A 16,368-nucleotide genomic window follows, 5' to 3' on the forward strand; every position below is an offset into this window, starting at 1 on the left:
TCACGTCATACGAGCACGTAGAATTAAACAATTTGCGCGCATTTTTGATGAAAAAGTTAAAAAATTTGTCAAAAATATTCCTTTTTTTAAACAGTCATAGATTCTAAACTACGTGGTGAACTTTTTTATAATTACATATTCTGGTAGTAGATGAGTTGCAGATATCAAATCATGCATCAATATGGCTAACCGGACATTGTGACGTCATCGTATGGCCACTGGAATGTAAAATATAGGATTTTTTTCTTATTCGTCATAGCTCATCACATTTAATAGAGCGCATCTCCGCTTATCCGTATTCCATTTCCCTCCATGATGATATATTGTCTAGGTCAATCAATTATCTTTCACATGATTCACCATTTTTAAAATTGTGATGACGTCATCATGTTCAAAAGCGTTAATAACTTTGGTCACTTATTTTCACCTATTCTGCACTGTATGTAGTACGTATTCAGTACATAGTGTTATACCGTATACTTAGACGCGACGCAAAATAGAGGGCGCACTAACATTTTTTTCAATGGCATAATCGTTTTTCTGCTTGCAATATTCTAACGTATGACGTGTGCGTGGCTTTTGCGCTGCGGATAACCTAACTCGTCCGTAGTGACGAGTTCAAATCTAGTTTTTTCTTTCTTATTCTTCTTTCTTTCCCAGAATTTTGTTGCGCGTATATCTCTAAATCTTCTCAACATAACATTTTGTAACTTTATCAGAAGATTGATCTCTATCTGAATATGTCGTAATAAGGTTTTCGGTACCGTTCGAGTTGCGCAGCGTAAGTTACGCGCGATTTTATGAATTTCGCGTATTTAATTTAGATCGAAAACTACTAAACCATTTAAATTGAAACTTGGCAAAAGTTTAATTTATATCATGCGCTAACTTTCTATGGAGAGAAAATGGCATGTTTCACAGAAAGTTACGCGCGCACGCGCGTTTAAAATTTCAAAATGCGAAAAATCAATTTCCAATCAACTTTCTACGCGTTTCATGTCATTTTGAGCATTTCAAAAATTCCCACGCGTGCGCACTTTTCTTACGCGCGCGTGCGCACGTAGCGCACAAACATCTTTTTTTTGCTTGATTTTTGTTTTTTCAGCCTTTTCTAGTAAATTTACCAATTTTCAATCAATTTCGACTTAAAATCACGTCATACGAGCACGTAGAATTGAACAATTTGCGCGCGTTTTTGAAGAAAAAGTTCAAAAATTCGTCAAAATTATGCCTTTTTTAAAACAATCATAGATTGTAAACTACGAGGAGAACTTTTTTTAAATTTCACATTCTGGAAGTAAATGAGTTGTAGATATCGAATCATGCATCGATATGGTTAACCGGACATTGCGACGTCATAGTTTGGCCACTCGAATATGAAATATAGGCTTTTTTTTCTCTTTCGTCATAGCTCGTCACATTTAATAGAGCGCATCTCCACTTATCCGTATTCCATTTCCCTCAATTTTTTTATTTTGTCTAGGTCAATCAATTATCTTTCGCATGATTTACCATTTTTAAAATTGTTATGACGTCATCATGTTCAAAAGCGTCAATAACTTTGGTCACTTCTTTTCACCTATTCTGCACTGTATGTAGTACGTATACAGTATATAGCGTATACCGTATATACTCAGACGTGACGCAAAATAGAGGGCACACTAACATTTTTTTCAATGGCATAATCGTTTTTCTGCGCCCAATATTCTAACGTATGACGTGCACGTGGCTTTTGCGTTGCGGATAACCTAACTCGTCCGTAGTGACGAGTTCAAATCTAGTTTTGATTTAGAAGCTGAAGAAAATCCAAAGAATGGCTGGAAAGGTAAATAAATTGGCATATTTGTGTATAGAATGTTTACATTTGTGCTTTGTTTTTAACCTTTGCTGTTAATACTGGAGGTTGTTAATCATTGACATTGGCTAGCCTGAGTTTAGGCCTGCCTGGGCCTGAGCTAGCTAGGAGGTAGAGGGGGACCGTAAGTGGTAGTCTAGGCTAGTTGAAGTTCCTTTCGTTCCTGAAGACCCTAGATAGGCCCTAGGCCTAGGCTTTATCGAGCTTGCTTTAACTTTAGGTTTTTATTTTGAAATTTATGTGGATAATATTCTGATAATATGCCTAGTAGGGCGGCCTATTATTAGTAACTATATAGGCCTAGGCCCTTAACTAATAATATTAATTTTAAATCATAAATAATTAGGCTATATAATAATTAATACAGTATACAAATTTAAATAGGCCTAGGCCTAGGCTACTGTAGGCTGCTAGGTCTAGTAGTAAGTAGGCATACTTTACTCATGGAGGTAGGCCCTATCTATAATTTTGTTTTGAAGTGTGGAATAGTGATCTGTCTAGATGTTGGGCCTACAATGGACCAAGCTCCCGCAAACCATGAAAGTTCTCTGGACACAGCACGCACTGCAGTATCAACACTACTTCAAAGAAAAGTAAGTTAAAAGTACAATAAACAATCAAATTCAACAGTTCCACATAAAGATTATATTACTTAACAACCACTTGTTTTACTTTACATGATTAACATTAACAATAAAATTGTGTGTATTTTGCAAATATTAATCTAATACCAGGTATTTGCTGAGTCTAAAGATGAGGTTGCCTTAATTTTGTTTGGTACCAATGAGACAGCTAATCACATGGAGGAAAATGGTTACAGTAACATCAAACAGGTTCGTCCAATGGGACCCGCTGATTTTAATCTGGTTGACTATGTAGAAAACGAGATAGTACCTGGTAACCAATCTGCTGACTGTATCCTTTTGATAATGCTTAAACTACATTATAAATTTAATAAATAAAGGAAACAAATTTGGTTCACAGATTGAAAGTGAAGCTCAGAAATGGAGAGATTTTTTTTCCCTAAGAGCATGAAGAAATCATTATTTAGAGATGGATGAGTTTTCTATAGGCACGGTCGATTGTGTAAATTAGTTAGTACAGTATATTGTGTTATCAATACAGGGCAACTAAGTGTGCCAATCATGTACCTAAAACATTTTTACAAGCATGCCAATAGGAATTAATATGTCTGGTTGACTGTGCCAATAATTACTGTGCTAATAATCATTTCCGACAGAGATACTATACGCAAATATGTCTAAGTTTATTTTGTAGAAACAGTTAAGTATTGTTTGAACCTTAATTATTGATTTACTGCAGTTATTGATGCATTGGTTGTAGGCTTAGATCTACTTCACAATACAACAACCGAAAAGAAGTTTGCATCAACTCGAATATTAATGTTTAGTGACTTGGCCGCACCTTTCAGCGATGACAAGATAGATTCACTTATCAATGGCATTCAGAAGATGAAAACAGATGTTAACTTGATGTAAGATAGTTTCCAACTGTTAATTTATTTGTTGGTACAGTATACATATTGTTTTATAATAATTATAAAACAATATGTATACTGTACCAACAAATAAAATAATAAAGATGTTGCTTTTCCTCTTTTTTTCATAAGCATACCTGTACGCAATTTAATTAAGGCACGGACACTGCAATTTATAGACATGAAATTGGCACAGGCTCTCCTCAACCATAGTTCTTGTGGTAGTCTTCTCAGAAAATGATTAGGGAGTCCATTGTACGCTTGGGTGCTTTTAAAAGAACCTAGTTCATCATCAGAAGTTCATATCGGACAGCCCTTGTCATGGGCAGAAAGAAAGTTGTTGACTGTATTGTCTACCCCTGTGTGCGTTTCAGCCATGAATCACAGATTATTATCCTACATTTTGAAACTGTGTATATTACATAAAACATTCCTCTATATTTTAGTGGGCCAAATTTGGATGATGATTGGCAAAACGGAGATGAAAATCAGCCTAGCACCTCAAGAGGAAGAGGAGGAAGCGGTGATGTAAATCGGAAACAGAAAACTCCTCAACAACGAGCAGGTGCTGCCCTCATGAAGCACTTCCTTCAACAGATCGATGGTGGAAGTTACGAATTCAGGTAATTCTCCTATTCAAGCATGAAATTGAGAGATGGGAAACTGAACAAATAATGGAAAAGGAAAAAAATTTGGCCAATCATTTTAATGTTGCATAAGAGTTATTTACTTTGACCAAAAAATTACATATGTGATAAAACAATTAAGGTAAAGATAAAAATGGTCAACCAGAAGCCAAAATGCCAATGCTTAAATTTAATCTGTTTTGTCTTTTTTTATAAGCGAATCATTTTGGTAAATTCTTTTTTCAAATTTGAATAATTTTTAATAAAACTTCAAAAATTGATAAAACTATACAAAATTTGATATTGTACATCTTTAGTTTTTCATGTTTTGAGGAATACTACCTGCTACATCTTGAATGAATAGTCCATAATGACTGAGAAGATGCTTTATATAATTTCTTATATTTTTTCATTTTTTATTGTAGTGATATTATACCAATGCTCAGCTACTTTGAGAAGCGTACCGTAAAGCCCATGGCATGGAAATGCAAACTGAATATCGGAGATAATTTAGACATAGCCTGTGCTGGTTATCTGAAGGTATGTCTATGTCCTTATGTCATAATAAAAGATGTCTATGTCCTAATAAGGGATGTCTTTGTCCTAATAAGGGGTGTCTATGTCATAATAAGAGATTGTTTATGTCCTGATAAGGGATGTCTATGTGTCCAAATAAGGAATGTCTATGTCAAAATAAGGGATGTATGTGCGTCCTAATAAGAGATGTCTACGTGTCCTAATAAGGGATGTCTACGTGTCCTAATAAAGGGATGTCTATATCCTAATAAAGGGATGTCTATGTCCTAATAAGGGATTTCTACGTGTCCTAATAAGAGATGTCTACATGTTTTAATAAGGGATGTCTGTGTCCTAATAAGAGATTGTCTATGTCCTAATATAAAGAGATTGTCTATGTGTCCTAATAAGATATTGTCTATGTGTCCTAATAAGGGATGTCTACATGTCCTAATAAGGGATGTCTACATGTCTTAATAAGAGATGTCTACGTGTTTTAATAAGGGATGTCTATGTGTCCTAATAAGGGATGTCTATGTGTCCTAATAAGGGATGTCTACGTGTCCTAATAAGGGATGTCTACGTGTCCTAATAAGGGATGTCATGTGTCCTAATAAGAGATGTCATGTGTCTTAATAAGAGATGTATACATATCCTAATAAGATAGTCTGTGTCCTAATAAGGGATGTCTATATATCCTGATTAGAGAGATAAAAAATAATTGAAAGACCAAGAATATTGTACTGTATTGTGAAGAGACATGAATATAAACAATTTGAAAATAGTTCTAGATAAGAAATTATGTATGTAGAAAAAGTTATGTAAATATGAAAACATGGTTCAATATGACCTATGAAGAATAAACAACAAAACAAACAAAATGAACAAACAATAATATAAAAAAAACACATTCAAATACATTTGTAATAATGTAAACCACCTATTGTTTCAACATAGAAATGTACCATATTTTCTTTATTCAAATTTTATTCTATTGTTCTTGTGTAAATATCTTAAATGATAATTTTCAGTGTCAAGAAAGTAAATTGAAGAAGTCTTGGGGCATGACGTATATAAAAGGGAAAGGTAAAGAGTACAAGCCACAGCGAGTTTCATCACATCACCTTAACAATGACGAAGAAACAGAAATAGAAAAAGAAGATATTGTGGATGGTTTGTAAATGTGAAATTATTTTATAGTGTTAACACTATAGTTTGTCAGATATTTAGGGTCCAAGTGAAATGGATCAATCTTAAATAGTACACTATTTTGAGAAATACTTTTATGATTTCTTACAGCATATCGATATGGTTCAGATTTGATTCCAATGTCCAAAGAAGACAAAGAATCAATGGCCTATAAATCACCTGGGAAATGTTTACAGACGCTAGGTTTCACCAAAGAAGAAAATGTAAGTTTGATTTCATGCATTTATTTATTGCCAGAAAAAAAACAACATGACAAAAATAGGAGATTAAAAAAAGGAAATTTGTAAAAAGATTTTTGCACACATGGCATGTCATACATATACTTGAGCTGGAAGAATAAAAATCTTGTAAATTATTACTAACATCATGAGCAGTTAGTAATGATTATTTATTCAATTCTCTCAAATTAAGATAAAAGAACATATGCGCATGGGAAAGGGTGTTTATCAGTTCATAGCAGAACCAGGTGATCAACATGCAGCTGTTGCGTTTTCTGCAATTGTTAATGCGTTATATGAAACTAAATCAGTCATCATTGTGCGACGATGTAGCACGGCCAGGAGTATGCCAACGATTGGTTACTTGGCACCACAGATCAAAGCAAACTATGAGGTAAGTGTCAATCATTTGTTAATGGAGTAATAGGATATCTATTGATAATAATTGTTTGTTAAATTGTGAATTTTAATGTTATTTAATACTCTGATATACAACACAAGATGATGAATTAATTAGTCGCACAAATAATTTAATACAAATAATTATTGTTTAAATTTTCTGGTTTACCATAAAACGAGTGTCTAGACGGTGATTTGGCCCACTACTCTTAAAACGAAAAACATTTTTGGCAACATGGCATGTCATACCTTCACTTGAGCTAGTGCTTATCTGTGCAGTTTTTCTGTGTAATTTTACTGTTTTATTTCTTGATATATGATATGCCAGTTTGTCTGTTAATTTTTAAATGGACAAATAAAGATATTATGAAGAATCATAGCTTATCTGTGTTGGTGCAGTTTTTCTGTTTAATACTACTGTTTTATTTCTTTATATATGATATGCCAGTTTTTCTGTTCTTTTTCTATTTTTAAATAGACAAATACAGATACTATGAAGAATCATAGTTGCGGATAAAAGATTTCTTGTTCATGGCACTCGTAAAGGAATGCCAATAACATAAAGAAAATAACTAGAAATTGAGACAAGTCTAGTATCAACACATGTAATCAAATATAATAATTGGTTGTTTTTTTTTTAGTGTTTGTGTTTCACAGAATTGCCCTATGCAGAAGACTTAAAACAATATACATTTCCATCACTGTCGTCAAATAAAAAGATACAGCCTACTGGTAAGCTTTGCATTGTCACATGCTAGTAAGCCTTCAAACCCATAGCCAAGAGGGTGTTTGAATGTTCATGAAGTGACCAGCAGTAGAAGTACTAAATAGGCCCAAATAGCCTAGATCATGATGGTGATTTCCCTCTTTGTAAAGACCCCCCCTCCCCCTATAAAAAATACTTGTTACGGACCTACTGAAAAATACGCAGACGTCTTATGCAACATGATACGCATAAAATACAACTGAACGTAATAACAATTTTATAGTTTATCAATGAAGAATTATTTAGAATAAAAAAAATATTCTTATTTTTAGATGAGCAATTGGAAGCTATGGATAATCTCATAACATCAATGGATTTAATAGAAGAAGAGTATGTACAGTATTTAAATTTACAGTTAAAAAAATTGCTATGTTATTGTTATTAGATTAATAACAATCGTAAATAATAATTATTTATGTATATAAATGTGCAGAGGTAAAATTGTAATTATAAACTATCTATCGATTTTTGACAGACTATTACTATTTTATGTTAGCGATTTGCTTATTTAAAAAATCCTAGATCCGTCCCTGATGTGTTCATTTTGCTTTACTTGATTTCAGGTTGAGTTGACTGAAAATGGTAGACGTTACATAAATTATAAAAATAAGAAAATTATATTTCATAAAAAATGTTAACATTATATTTATTTAATTTATATTGTTTGAATTTTGTATTGTTTATTTTCAGAGGTGATGAAAAAGAGGAACTTTTTAAATCACAGAAGATACTGAATCCATACCTTCAAAGAATATTCCAGGTGAGAGGTTTTTGTCACTTTGAATATTCCAGGTGAGAGGTTATTGTCACTTTGAATATTCCAAGTGAGAGGTTTTTGTCACTTTGAATATTCCAAGTGAGAGGTTTTTGTCACTTTGAATATTCCAGGTGAGAGGTTTTTGTCACTTGGAATATTCCAGGTGAGAGGTTTTTGTCACTTGGAATATTCCAGGTGAGAGGTTTTTGTCACTCTGAAAAGGGCTTTCCCAGCACAATACAGCAACATTCTCTTTAGACTAACCAATCATTTGTATGCTGTGGGGTAACTTGAAAATACATAAAGTAATTTTTGTACGTAAAATCAGTCATAGGACAATTTTTGTAATAATCATGGAATTTTTAACAGTTTAATCTTTGTTTGAAACCAAATTTTCGTTTCTAGTGATGGACCAATTAACTTACCAATGTTTCGTGCGTTAGCATCACACTTTTTCAAGGTAGTGATGTCAGCTTGATTTGCCGACACTGATTATGGCATAGTCACATGGTTTTATTGTGACATGCGCCCTCTCTGAGTTTTTATTTGAATACCTCTGGGTGAGTCCCAGAGGGGTAAGTTCAACGTTAATTTGTCCTTCATCTATCTATTTATCTATTATTGCCTTTTTAACATTTTATGTTTTGTACTTACTGCTTCTTCTTCGGGTAGGTATTTTGAAGATAAAGAAATGACATTTTTCAAATTTGATCTTCTCATTGTTTCATAGTGCCTTCAACATCGTGCTTTACATGAGAATGACCCTTTGCCAGAGCCAAGTCACATCATCAACCAAACCTTACAGCCCAACGGAGCTGTTGAGGCGAGGTGTGCTTCAGAGTTAGACAGAGTGAAGCAGGTCTTCAAATTTGAAAACATTGAGAAGGATAAAACTATTGAAACAGGCAGTTCATTATGGAAAAGCAAGTTAGTGTATTACTTTCATAAACTATTTTACTCTTCCCTCATAAATTAAACTCCCCTTGATTGATGCAAATGTTCAATTTTGTACATCTTTTGAACATCTAGTGATGTTAATGACAATGGTGAGCCAGCTGCTAAAGTTGCCAAGAGTGACGATGCAGGGGATTTCAGTATGGCAAGCATTGCTAAAGGGGCTGTTACAAAAGTTAGTATATTTATTTTCTCCTAATTTTCAATCAATCTTAAGTTAAAAGGTATGCAGCAGCACCTAATTATTATTTAAGCTTTGACAATGTAAATCAGAGGAAATTTTCAACATATTTAATCAATGATATAAGCTGAAGGCTAGATGGATAGCTCCAATAGAATCTGTTCAAAGGGAAAATCAATGTATTGGATTATAGCACATGAGTTTAATTCCATCTATTCTATAAAAAAAAAATGTACTTTGTCACAATATATATTTACAGCTTCTCTCTCCCCTTTGTTCTCGCTCCAGCCTTTCTGTTGTATTTCTAGATATGGCGTATAATGCTGGCTCACATTACACTGTTTTTGTAGCATACAACTAATAGTGTCAGGAGGACAGAATATTATGCTGTAAAACTTCTCATTCAAATACTGACTGTATACTCTTGTTGTAGGTTGGAACTGTTGATCCTGTTAAAGATTTCAAAACCATTATTGCTCAGAATAAGGGGAAAGAATTTGAAAAAGGTAAATTTTTGTTTGTTCTCTAAAGGTGAAAGGTGGGAATGAGCTGTTAGAAGCTCATTGTACTAAGGCAATCTAACATCAGGACAATGAGCTCGCCTTGCCAAGATAGAAACTCATAACAGACCTTCGATTATGTCTGACTGTGCTACATTATTGTTCTGGCAAACTTCAGTAAATATTATTGTATTTTTATAGTTTGTGATGAGATGATCAAGCAAATAAATGAATTACTAAAGCAATCCTTTGGGAAAAATATCTATGGAAAAGTAATGGATTGCATCAAAGCTCTTCGGCAGGAATGTTGCATATTTGACCACTCCAACATCTTCAATGGATTCCTGAAGGATTTAAAAATTACACTTCCCACACTGTTGAAAGGAGACTTCTGGCAAGAAATTCAGAAAGGTACTGTAAAAGTATTTGTTGAATTAATTAAATTAATTGTTTAACATACTGATATATTGTACATTAGAACCCCTATTAAATGGACATAGGCCCAACAGAGTGTTCTCTTACTAGATCCTGAATAGGGGTTGACCATAATGTTAAAATATACATTTTCCCTTGTTTGTTTTTTTTTATGAGAAAGTATCCCCAGGGGTTCTACTGCATATTACATATTTATGATGAATCCATATAGAAGTCATAAGGTCATGATTGATTGGTGTCTCAATGTGGTCACAGCACCCACAGAGAGGAGCTCCCTACTTTTGGAATAGTGAGTCTACTGAGGGTTTTTCCTGCCCATGTGTTTATGGAACCCGACAACTTAACATCCCCTTTGAAAGACAAGACAATGAATTTAAAGCATCTAGCCCCCCAGTCAAATTCCATCAATCTCTCATATTAATCTTAAATGTGTCTTAAAGTTAATATAATTATATGTTTAATTGTCTCATAATATTGAAACAAAATGTCAATATTGATGTTTGTTCTCTTGATTCTAGCTGGTGTCACATTAATAGCGAGCAGTGAATGCAGCACAAGTTCTGTAACAAAGGATGCTGCAATTCAGGTAATTTGCTAAATTAAAATATAGAATCATCTTGGCTATGGACAATTAGTTTCAAATCAGATTACTTTTAAACTTTTTTCTACGTTATATTTTTAGTTTCTTCAAGAACAAAAGCAAGAAAATGATGATCAGACTGCTGTTGCTCCCGAGGAAGATGAAGATGACTTGGTGAATATTAACATTTTATATTTTTTTTCTTATATTTGCAATATTTGTGCAGTGTTTGCATCCATTTACATCCTGGGTTTTCAGTACGTGTCTGGCCTATGAGTGCATTTCACATGGTCCGCTAACATATAAGAGTTGAAATATAATGACCATACCTGTGTAAATCAATCTGTCCAGAGCAAAATAATAGTTCCTACTACCCCCAAACACTAGAGAGTGCTATATAAATGTTTGTAATATTTGTTACTACTGTGTGCACACACTGTAAACAAGAGCAGGTTGCACAGTAGCATGTGATCATTAAACATAAAGTACTGACAGTGATGTATTCTTAAATGCAAATTGTGTAACTTGGCTTATGTTTCCATTTGTTCCTAAATGCTTTTTTTTTCTTTCAGTTGGACATGATGTAATGATTTTTCAAAAGGTGTATGATGGGAAAATGTATAAGATTAATTTTTGAATTTGTTAATTAACTAGAAATGTGTACAGTATTACTCTTTCAGTATTCTGTATTTAGTTTAGAGATTTGATATATTTTGTATATAAATTCACTCTTATATTAAACTATGATGATTGTACAGTTGAATAAACTGATCAACTCTAAATCTACCTGAAGTTCAACTTATCTTCTTTTGTAAGAAAAAACAAATTATTATTGTTGCTTTTTGTTGCTATGCACTAAACTGTGCTATATCCGCTACACTGTGACATACATTTTCATTTGTACAAAATATATTTTTTTTACCCAGGGCCTACCCAGATCAGGAGACAATACCCACTCGAATAGTGTACTAAGTTCCAAGTTCAGCTTTATGTCCCATTCAAAGGAGAAGGCAAATGAGAGTAAAGTATCCTGCTTAAGGATACACTCATTATGGCACAGGAAGGTTGGAATCAAACCAATGCCTCTCGTTATACTAGTTTGATCCCTTACTATTATGCCATATATTGTAAGGTCTACGGAAGGTCTACATAACACTCGTATGCCTAGACGGTCTCCTATCCAAATAATCTTCCCAGCCCAACGTTGCTTAAACTTCACTGATCTGATGAGAACCAGTGTTTTCAATGCCAATCTCCTCATATTTGAGTAAAATGGGATGTCCACAGTTTAAGATGAAGAAAATGTAGTAAATTTACTCAACCTACATACGATTATTTTGTAATTGATAACACTACAAAGAAGCAGATGTTGTATCTTTTTTTATTGCATCATTTAAATATGTTAAAGTAATTACATTTTTATTCCAATCGCATCAAATTTTAATTCGGACTCGGTTTATCAGGATTGTTTTCATAGCGAATTTCAACATACAGCGCACGACTGCTGGACTACACAGCATCTAATCTAATAGACATTCTGTGAAAGGTCAGAAACATATTGAGCATGCGCAGACCGTTTATCAGCTACCTAATATACTGTGCCGCATAATCAAACGAAAAGTTTGCGATCAATTTCAATACGAAAGCTTTGCTATTATATTTATTTTATAAAGCATGAGCTCATACATTGTGATTACAATGGTAAAATACATTTTAAAAAGCTACAGTTTTTATAAATTACACGAACGGTTATTTCTTTAACTATCTAAACCAAAGTAACATTGCACATACTCCCCGACCATATCATTACCAACGACCAGCATTTTATCAGTACAAGCATGTATTTTAACTAAAGGCCGACAACCCTGTTTTCAGTACGGTATATACTGTACTTTCCCACTTTAGATGTCATACCATCGGTTCATTAACCCTTTCCCCTAAATGTTTTACGCCTATCAACAAAATATCTGTCGTGATTACGGCCTTTGATCGAAGAAAAATTTGTCTAGGTTTATAAAATGTTTGTACGATGTTTGGTTCCTACTACGCCAGTACAATTGAACCATCTCGGAATGCGCCTTCAAAACTTTCCATTTTAACCTGAAAAGAGAAAGAATAGATATATGAAGACAACCTAGTTATACATGTACAGTACATTGTTTTAACAGGATTAACATTTTAAAGAATTCGCACCACTTCAGTCCATAGTATTGTTTTAAAGTGATGGGTTTAATTACACAACCCATTATGGACAGTGCGTATTGTGTTGTTACTTACCTGGTGATAACTACAAATACCCAGTGTTTCCCAAAGACAGGCATGACTAACTCGGAAAAATAGAATCGTCGTTTTTATCTATGAAAACTCACCATAATCGATTTCCTGATCAGTGCTTTCTTTGTGCCATTTTTGTTCGTCTGCGCAACTGTTGTCATGGCTCTGGATGAGAAGTAAGTAGTAATCTCCCAGTCTTCGCAGTCGCCAAACAGCTGCTTTTGAATCTCTTTATTCTCCAAAGCCCTCAGGAACTGTTCATAACATTCTTCCCCCTCTCTACCACTGGTCGCTGTTGACACGTACGTATGTGACCCTTCGTTTAGGTACCGCCACTTAATATTCTCTAGGCCTGGTTCGTTTAAAAACCGAGGGAAATGATTTGTATAGTAGGATGGTGCCAGTCTCCACCCGCCACCTGGCCATTTAGGTCCTGCTGTTCCATACACGTTCAACACACACATGTAATCGGTGCTGGGTAAGGTGGCACATTCGTTTTGCAAGTCTTCGATCGCTACGTTGTACTGTTGAAATAATAGAGATACAATACAAGTAACTTCCGTCAGTTCATAATGATACCTGGTGAAACCGATAAATGCCCTCATAGAGCAATGGCACCCCTCATATGAAATTTAATACTGTAATAACCAGTTTACTCGTTTTTTTGTCCCGTGATTTACAGATACAGAAATGTTCAAACTGAATATATTAACCGCCAATTTTAAACATTCAATTTACCTTGTGTTGTTGAGCCTGAGACATGACTGACGGAAGTGACCTCTTGTCAATAACGTCATCAAATGCTGCCACGTCAGCATCTCCATCACCGACAGTAAAAGCTGTTACTACAGTGGAGGCATCATCATCACCACCACCGGCACCACCGCCGTCCATCAAACTATCCATCAGTGTAGTTACACTCTATAAAATATATTTGATATTTCATTTATTTTGTGTTACCATAAAATACTCTGTTTAACCTATAGGTCTATTATAGACAGAAATGTTCGTTAGGTCTGGGAAAAAACAGTTAACTTGACGCTCATCAGGAACTTTTATAATGGCATTGTTATAAATATATAATAACTCAATTTTATCAAATAATTAAATTTGAATTGATATTTGTTATTGACAGGTAAAACCTTAACCTTTGTTTGGTTGAGGAAATAATTCATTAAAAAAAAATAATATTGACCAACTCTGATACGTTAACAATTCAATTTACAGCAAGATGTTGAAACCATCAAGTCGTTTATCATGTTTTATTTTGAAATATGTGAAGATATACATTCTCTGGTAAACTACTGGTAGTTTTATTATTGCTAAAGAATCTCGCTACATACATTTTTGTACGCAAGTGAGTAACTTTTACGGGATGATGCTCTAGTGTTTTTCTGCAGCCATGCTTGGTTACATTAGTGAATGAATTTCACGGATGACATCATCTTCAAGGTTTGACATGTGGCCCTGTGGCATGATTCTGTCAGTTTACGGTCAAGGTCTCTTTCAGTTTATTTCAAGGTTACGTAGTAATTGTAGATAATTATTTTTGGAATATTAATACATTTTAACACCAGAATGATTTTTGGTTTCTGTTTCTAGTAGGCCCACTCATGCATGCTGTAGGCCTATAATCTATATAAATTGTTTCACTTGTATTCCTTGTAACACTACTAACACAAAAACCAGGAGATTTGCCTTTGTGATAATGAGGACATTTTGGTTACGTATTAATATAATACATATCATTATTTTCAATAATGATTTAGTAGAATCATATCTTGATGTTTTCCTTTAATAGGCCACCATTGAAAAATTTGTTATAGTTTTATATTATCAATCGAAAGCAATTTATTCCATAAAACTAAGGATATGTACAAACATTTCATCAAAAAGTTACGGAAAGGAAACTCAAAATAAGAAAGGCTTTTAAGTCAAGACCCCTAAAAAATCAATAAGGTATTAATAAGAAGTTATTTATAATAACAACAAAAACAAACAAAAGAACAAAAAAAAAAGAAATTGTAATAAAGAGTCTCTACTAACCTGCGTGTCCGTGTCCTTATTACGATCAGACGCGTAATATGAAGAATGAATCGAAGGTGGGGCTGAAGAAGCGGGAATTGACCCATGGTCGTCTGCATGCGATTCTTCTCTAATTGTCTCCAGACCTTCTTCTTCGTCCTCGCCATCTGCATCACTAAAACCATCAACATTGTTTCCAATGGAGTTCACCATCTTGTCATTAGTACCGACATCGGCTCCTGATATTGGATTTTTAATCAGAATTGTGCGTCTGGAAACCGCCTTGCCGGTGATGGAATCAACCTTCGCCAAGAACACCATGCAGAAGAAATCTTTGGTTTTTCCAAACCCTTTGATACTGCTTGCTTCTGTCGATATGCTGTGTACTAAATTACGATACAACTTCTTCGCTTCGAATTGTGTTATGTATTTCGAGACATACATGTGGGCTGAGCTGGTTGATACGTGCATAAATGTAACCATATCGCTGTCAAGCTTCTCGGTAAAATCTAAAGGAATCCCATTCACCAGACGTGGAAAAGTTTTATTGTAGTCATCTCCACGCATAAAAAGACCGCTTCCAGGCCGAGCATTGATCTCAATTTGGTACCGAGCCAATTTTCGGTTTGTAGGTGGTTTCTCCTCGGATAGTTTTCGAAGGTTTGTCTTGAAGATCGGATCCATTTTGTAAAATCTAAACATTAACAATAAACCTCACAATATTAATTGTTGCTCTTAATTGTTTTATTTATCAATTATCCCTTCTTTATGACTGGATTAAATGTTTGTGGTACTGCTATTCAAAATGGTCTGGTTAAGAGATTAAACGTAATTGAAGTAAAGGAAAGTTAAAATAAAAATAAATATAGGCCTATACCTAAAATGACAAATATGTACATAATATTTATACAAAGTTTACAAGTTATTTCTAAACGAAAAGTAGATAAACCACGTATATACATAAAAATGGCAAGTCAGCACGTTATAGATTATTCTAAAAATTCTAAAATTAAATTATTATTCAAAACAATTGTAAACCCACCTTCGGGAGTAAACACTAACTATTGTTTATGAAGATCCCTCCGGCCCGGCACGTAGTCCGTTACACTCGCGTCAAGTTTGAACGAATGAATGTTAATGGACAGTAACGCGCTATAATACGAAATGGCGCTTGTTTCCTTTTTTATCTCAAACCATACCCGAAAAGGAACAGACACTAACTGTTTTGTTTGTAAGCAATAACCCAAGTGATTAAAGAGTATCATCCGTATTCATGAAATCCAAAGGAATCATTCATTTGGAAAATCTCAAGGTGTTGCGATATTGTAACGGATTGCGTAGATGATGTTTTTATAGTTATCAGACGCATGGGTGCATTTTGCTTGACCTTGGATCTATTGCAGGAGCATGCACCACATAAACTGCCCGAATAAAGCTGGGCAAAAACACTATCGCATTATTATGCTATTTCCACCCCCCCCCCCCCCCCCAAAAAAAAAAAACAACACGTATTTTTACAGTTGAAACAAATCCTTATTTGAGATTTATATGAAATCGAGATCAATTCTATTTGAT

The 16,368-nt window shown here is 34.2% G+C and overlaps 2 protein-coding genes across 3 annotated transcripts; one reads left to right on the forward strand and one right to left on the reverse strand.

Annotated features, from left to right (window-relative positions):
• The first annotated feature begins 1,740 nt into the window (after positions 1 to 1,740).
• LOC140046850 (X-ray repair cross-complementing protein 5-like) lies at positions 1,741 to 11,236 on the forward strand. Of its 2 annotated transcripts, none has more exons than XM_072091573.1 (19): positions 1,741 to 1,825; positions 2,335 to 2,448; positions 2,590 to 2,770; positions 3,179 to 3,350; positions 3,800 to 3,976; positions 4,405 to 4,519; positions 5,527 to 5,668; positions 5,795 to 5,907; positions 6,116 to 6,316; positions 6,963 to 7,053; positions 7,360 to 7,417; positions 7,778 to 7,847; positions 8,575 to 8,771; positions 8,874 to 8,973; positions 9,413 to 9,485; positions 9,681 to 9,890; positions 10,433 to 10,500; positions 10,597 to 10,668; positions 11,067 to 11,236. In XM_072091573.1, the coding sequence occupies exons 1-19, from the start codon at positions 1,814 to 1,816 to the stop codon at positions 11,079 to 11,081; spliced, it is 2,181 nt and encodes a 726-aa protein (XP_071947674.1). In that variant the 5' UTR covers positions 1,741 to 1,813; the 3' UTR covers positions 11,082 to 11,236. The 2 variants fall into 2 exon arrangements, with proteins under 2 accessions (XP_071947674.1, XP_071947683.1); XM_072091582.1 differs by lacking the exon at positions 1,741 to 1,825 and adding an exon at positions 2,044 to 2,075.
• Positions 11,237 to 11,756: 520 nt separating this feature from the next.
• On the reverse strand, positions 11,757 to 16,139 carry LOC140046863 (uncharacterized). The gene is made up of 5 exons (XM_072091595.1): positions 15,836 to 16,139; positions 14,815 to 15,487; positions 13,507 to 13,689; positions 12,864 to 13,292; positions 11,757 to 12,594 (listed from the first exon to the last, which is right to left on the reverse strand). The coding sequence occupies exons 2-5, from the start codon at positions 15,475 to 15,477 to the stop codon at positions 12,538 to 12,540; spliced, it is 1,332 nt and encodes a 443-aa protein (XP_071947696.1). The 5' UTR covers positions 15,478 to 15,487; positions 15,836 to 16,139; the 3' UTR covers positions 11,757 to 12,537.
• Between the last annotated feature and the right edge of the window lie 229 nt (positions 16,140 to 16,368).

This window comes from Antedon mediterranea, chromosome 1 (assembly GCF_964355755.1).
Source record: "Antedon mediterranea chromosome 1, ecAntMedi1.1, whole genome shotgun sequence".
Taxonomy (NCBI): domain Eukaryota; kingdom Metazoa; phylum Echinodermata; class Crinoidea; order Comatulida; family Antedonidae; genus Antedon; species Antedon mediterranea.

Excerpts from the sequence above, each read along its gene's own strand:
- LOC140046863 (XM_072091595.1), bottom strand. The coding sequence starts at position 15,477 with ATGGATCCGATCTTCAAGACAAACCTTCGAAAACTATCCGAGGAGAAA. Across the intron at positions 13,690-14,814 it reads ATAAGGACACGGACACGCAG|AGTGTAACTACACTGATGGA; the intron begins GTTAGTAGAGAC and ends TATATTTTATAG. Across the intron at positions 12,595-12,863 it reads TGATCAGGAAATCGATTATG|GTTAAAATGGAAAGTTTTGA; the intron begins GTGAGTTTTCAT and ends TTCTCTTTTCAG.
- LOC140046850 (XM_072091573.1), top strand. Across the intron at positions 4,520-5,526 it reads CCTGTGCTGGTTATCTGAAG|TGTCAAGAAAGTAAATTGAA; the intron begins GTATGTCTATGT and ends GATAATTTTCAG. Across the intron at positions 10,501-10,596 it reads CAAAGGATGCTGCAATTCAG|TTTCTTCAAGAACAAAAGCA; the intron begins GTAATTTGCTAA and ends TTATATTTTTAG.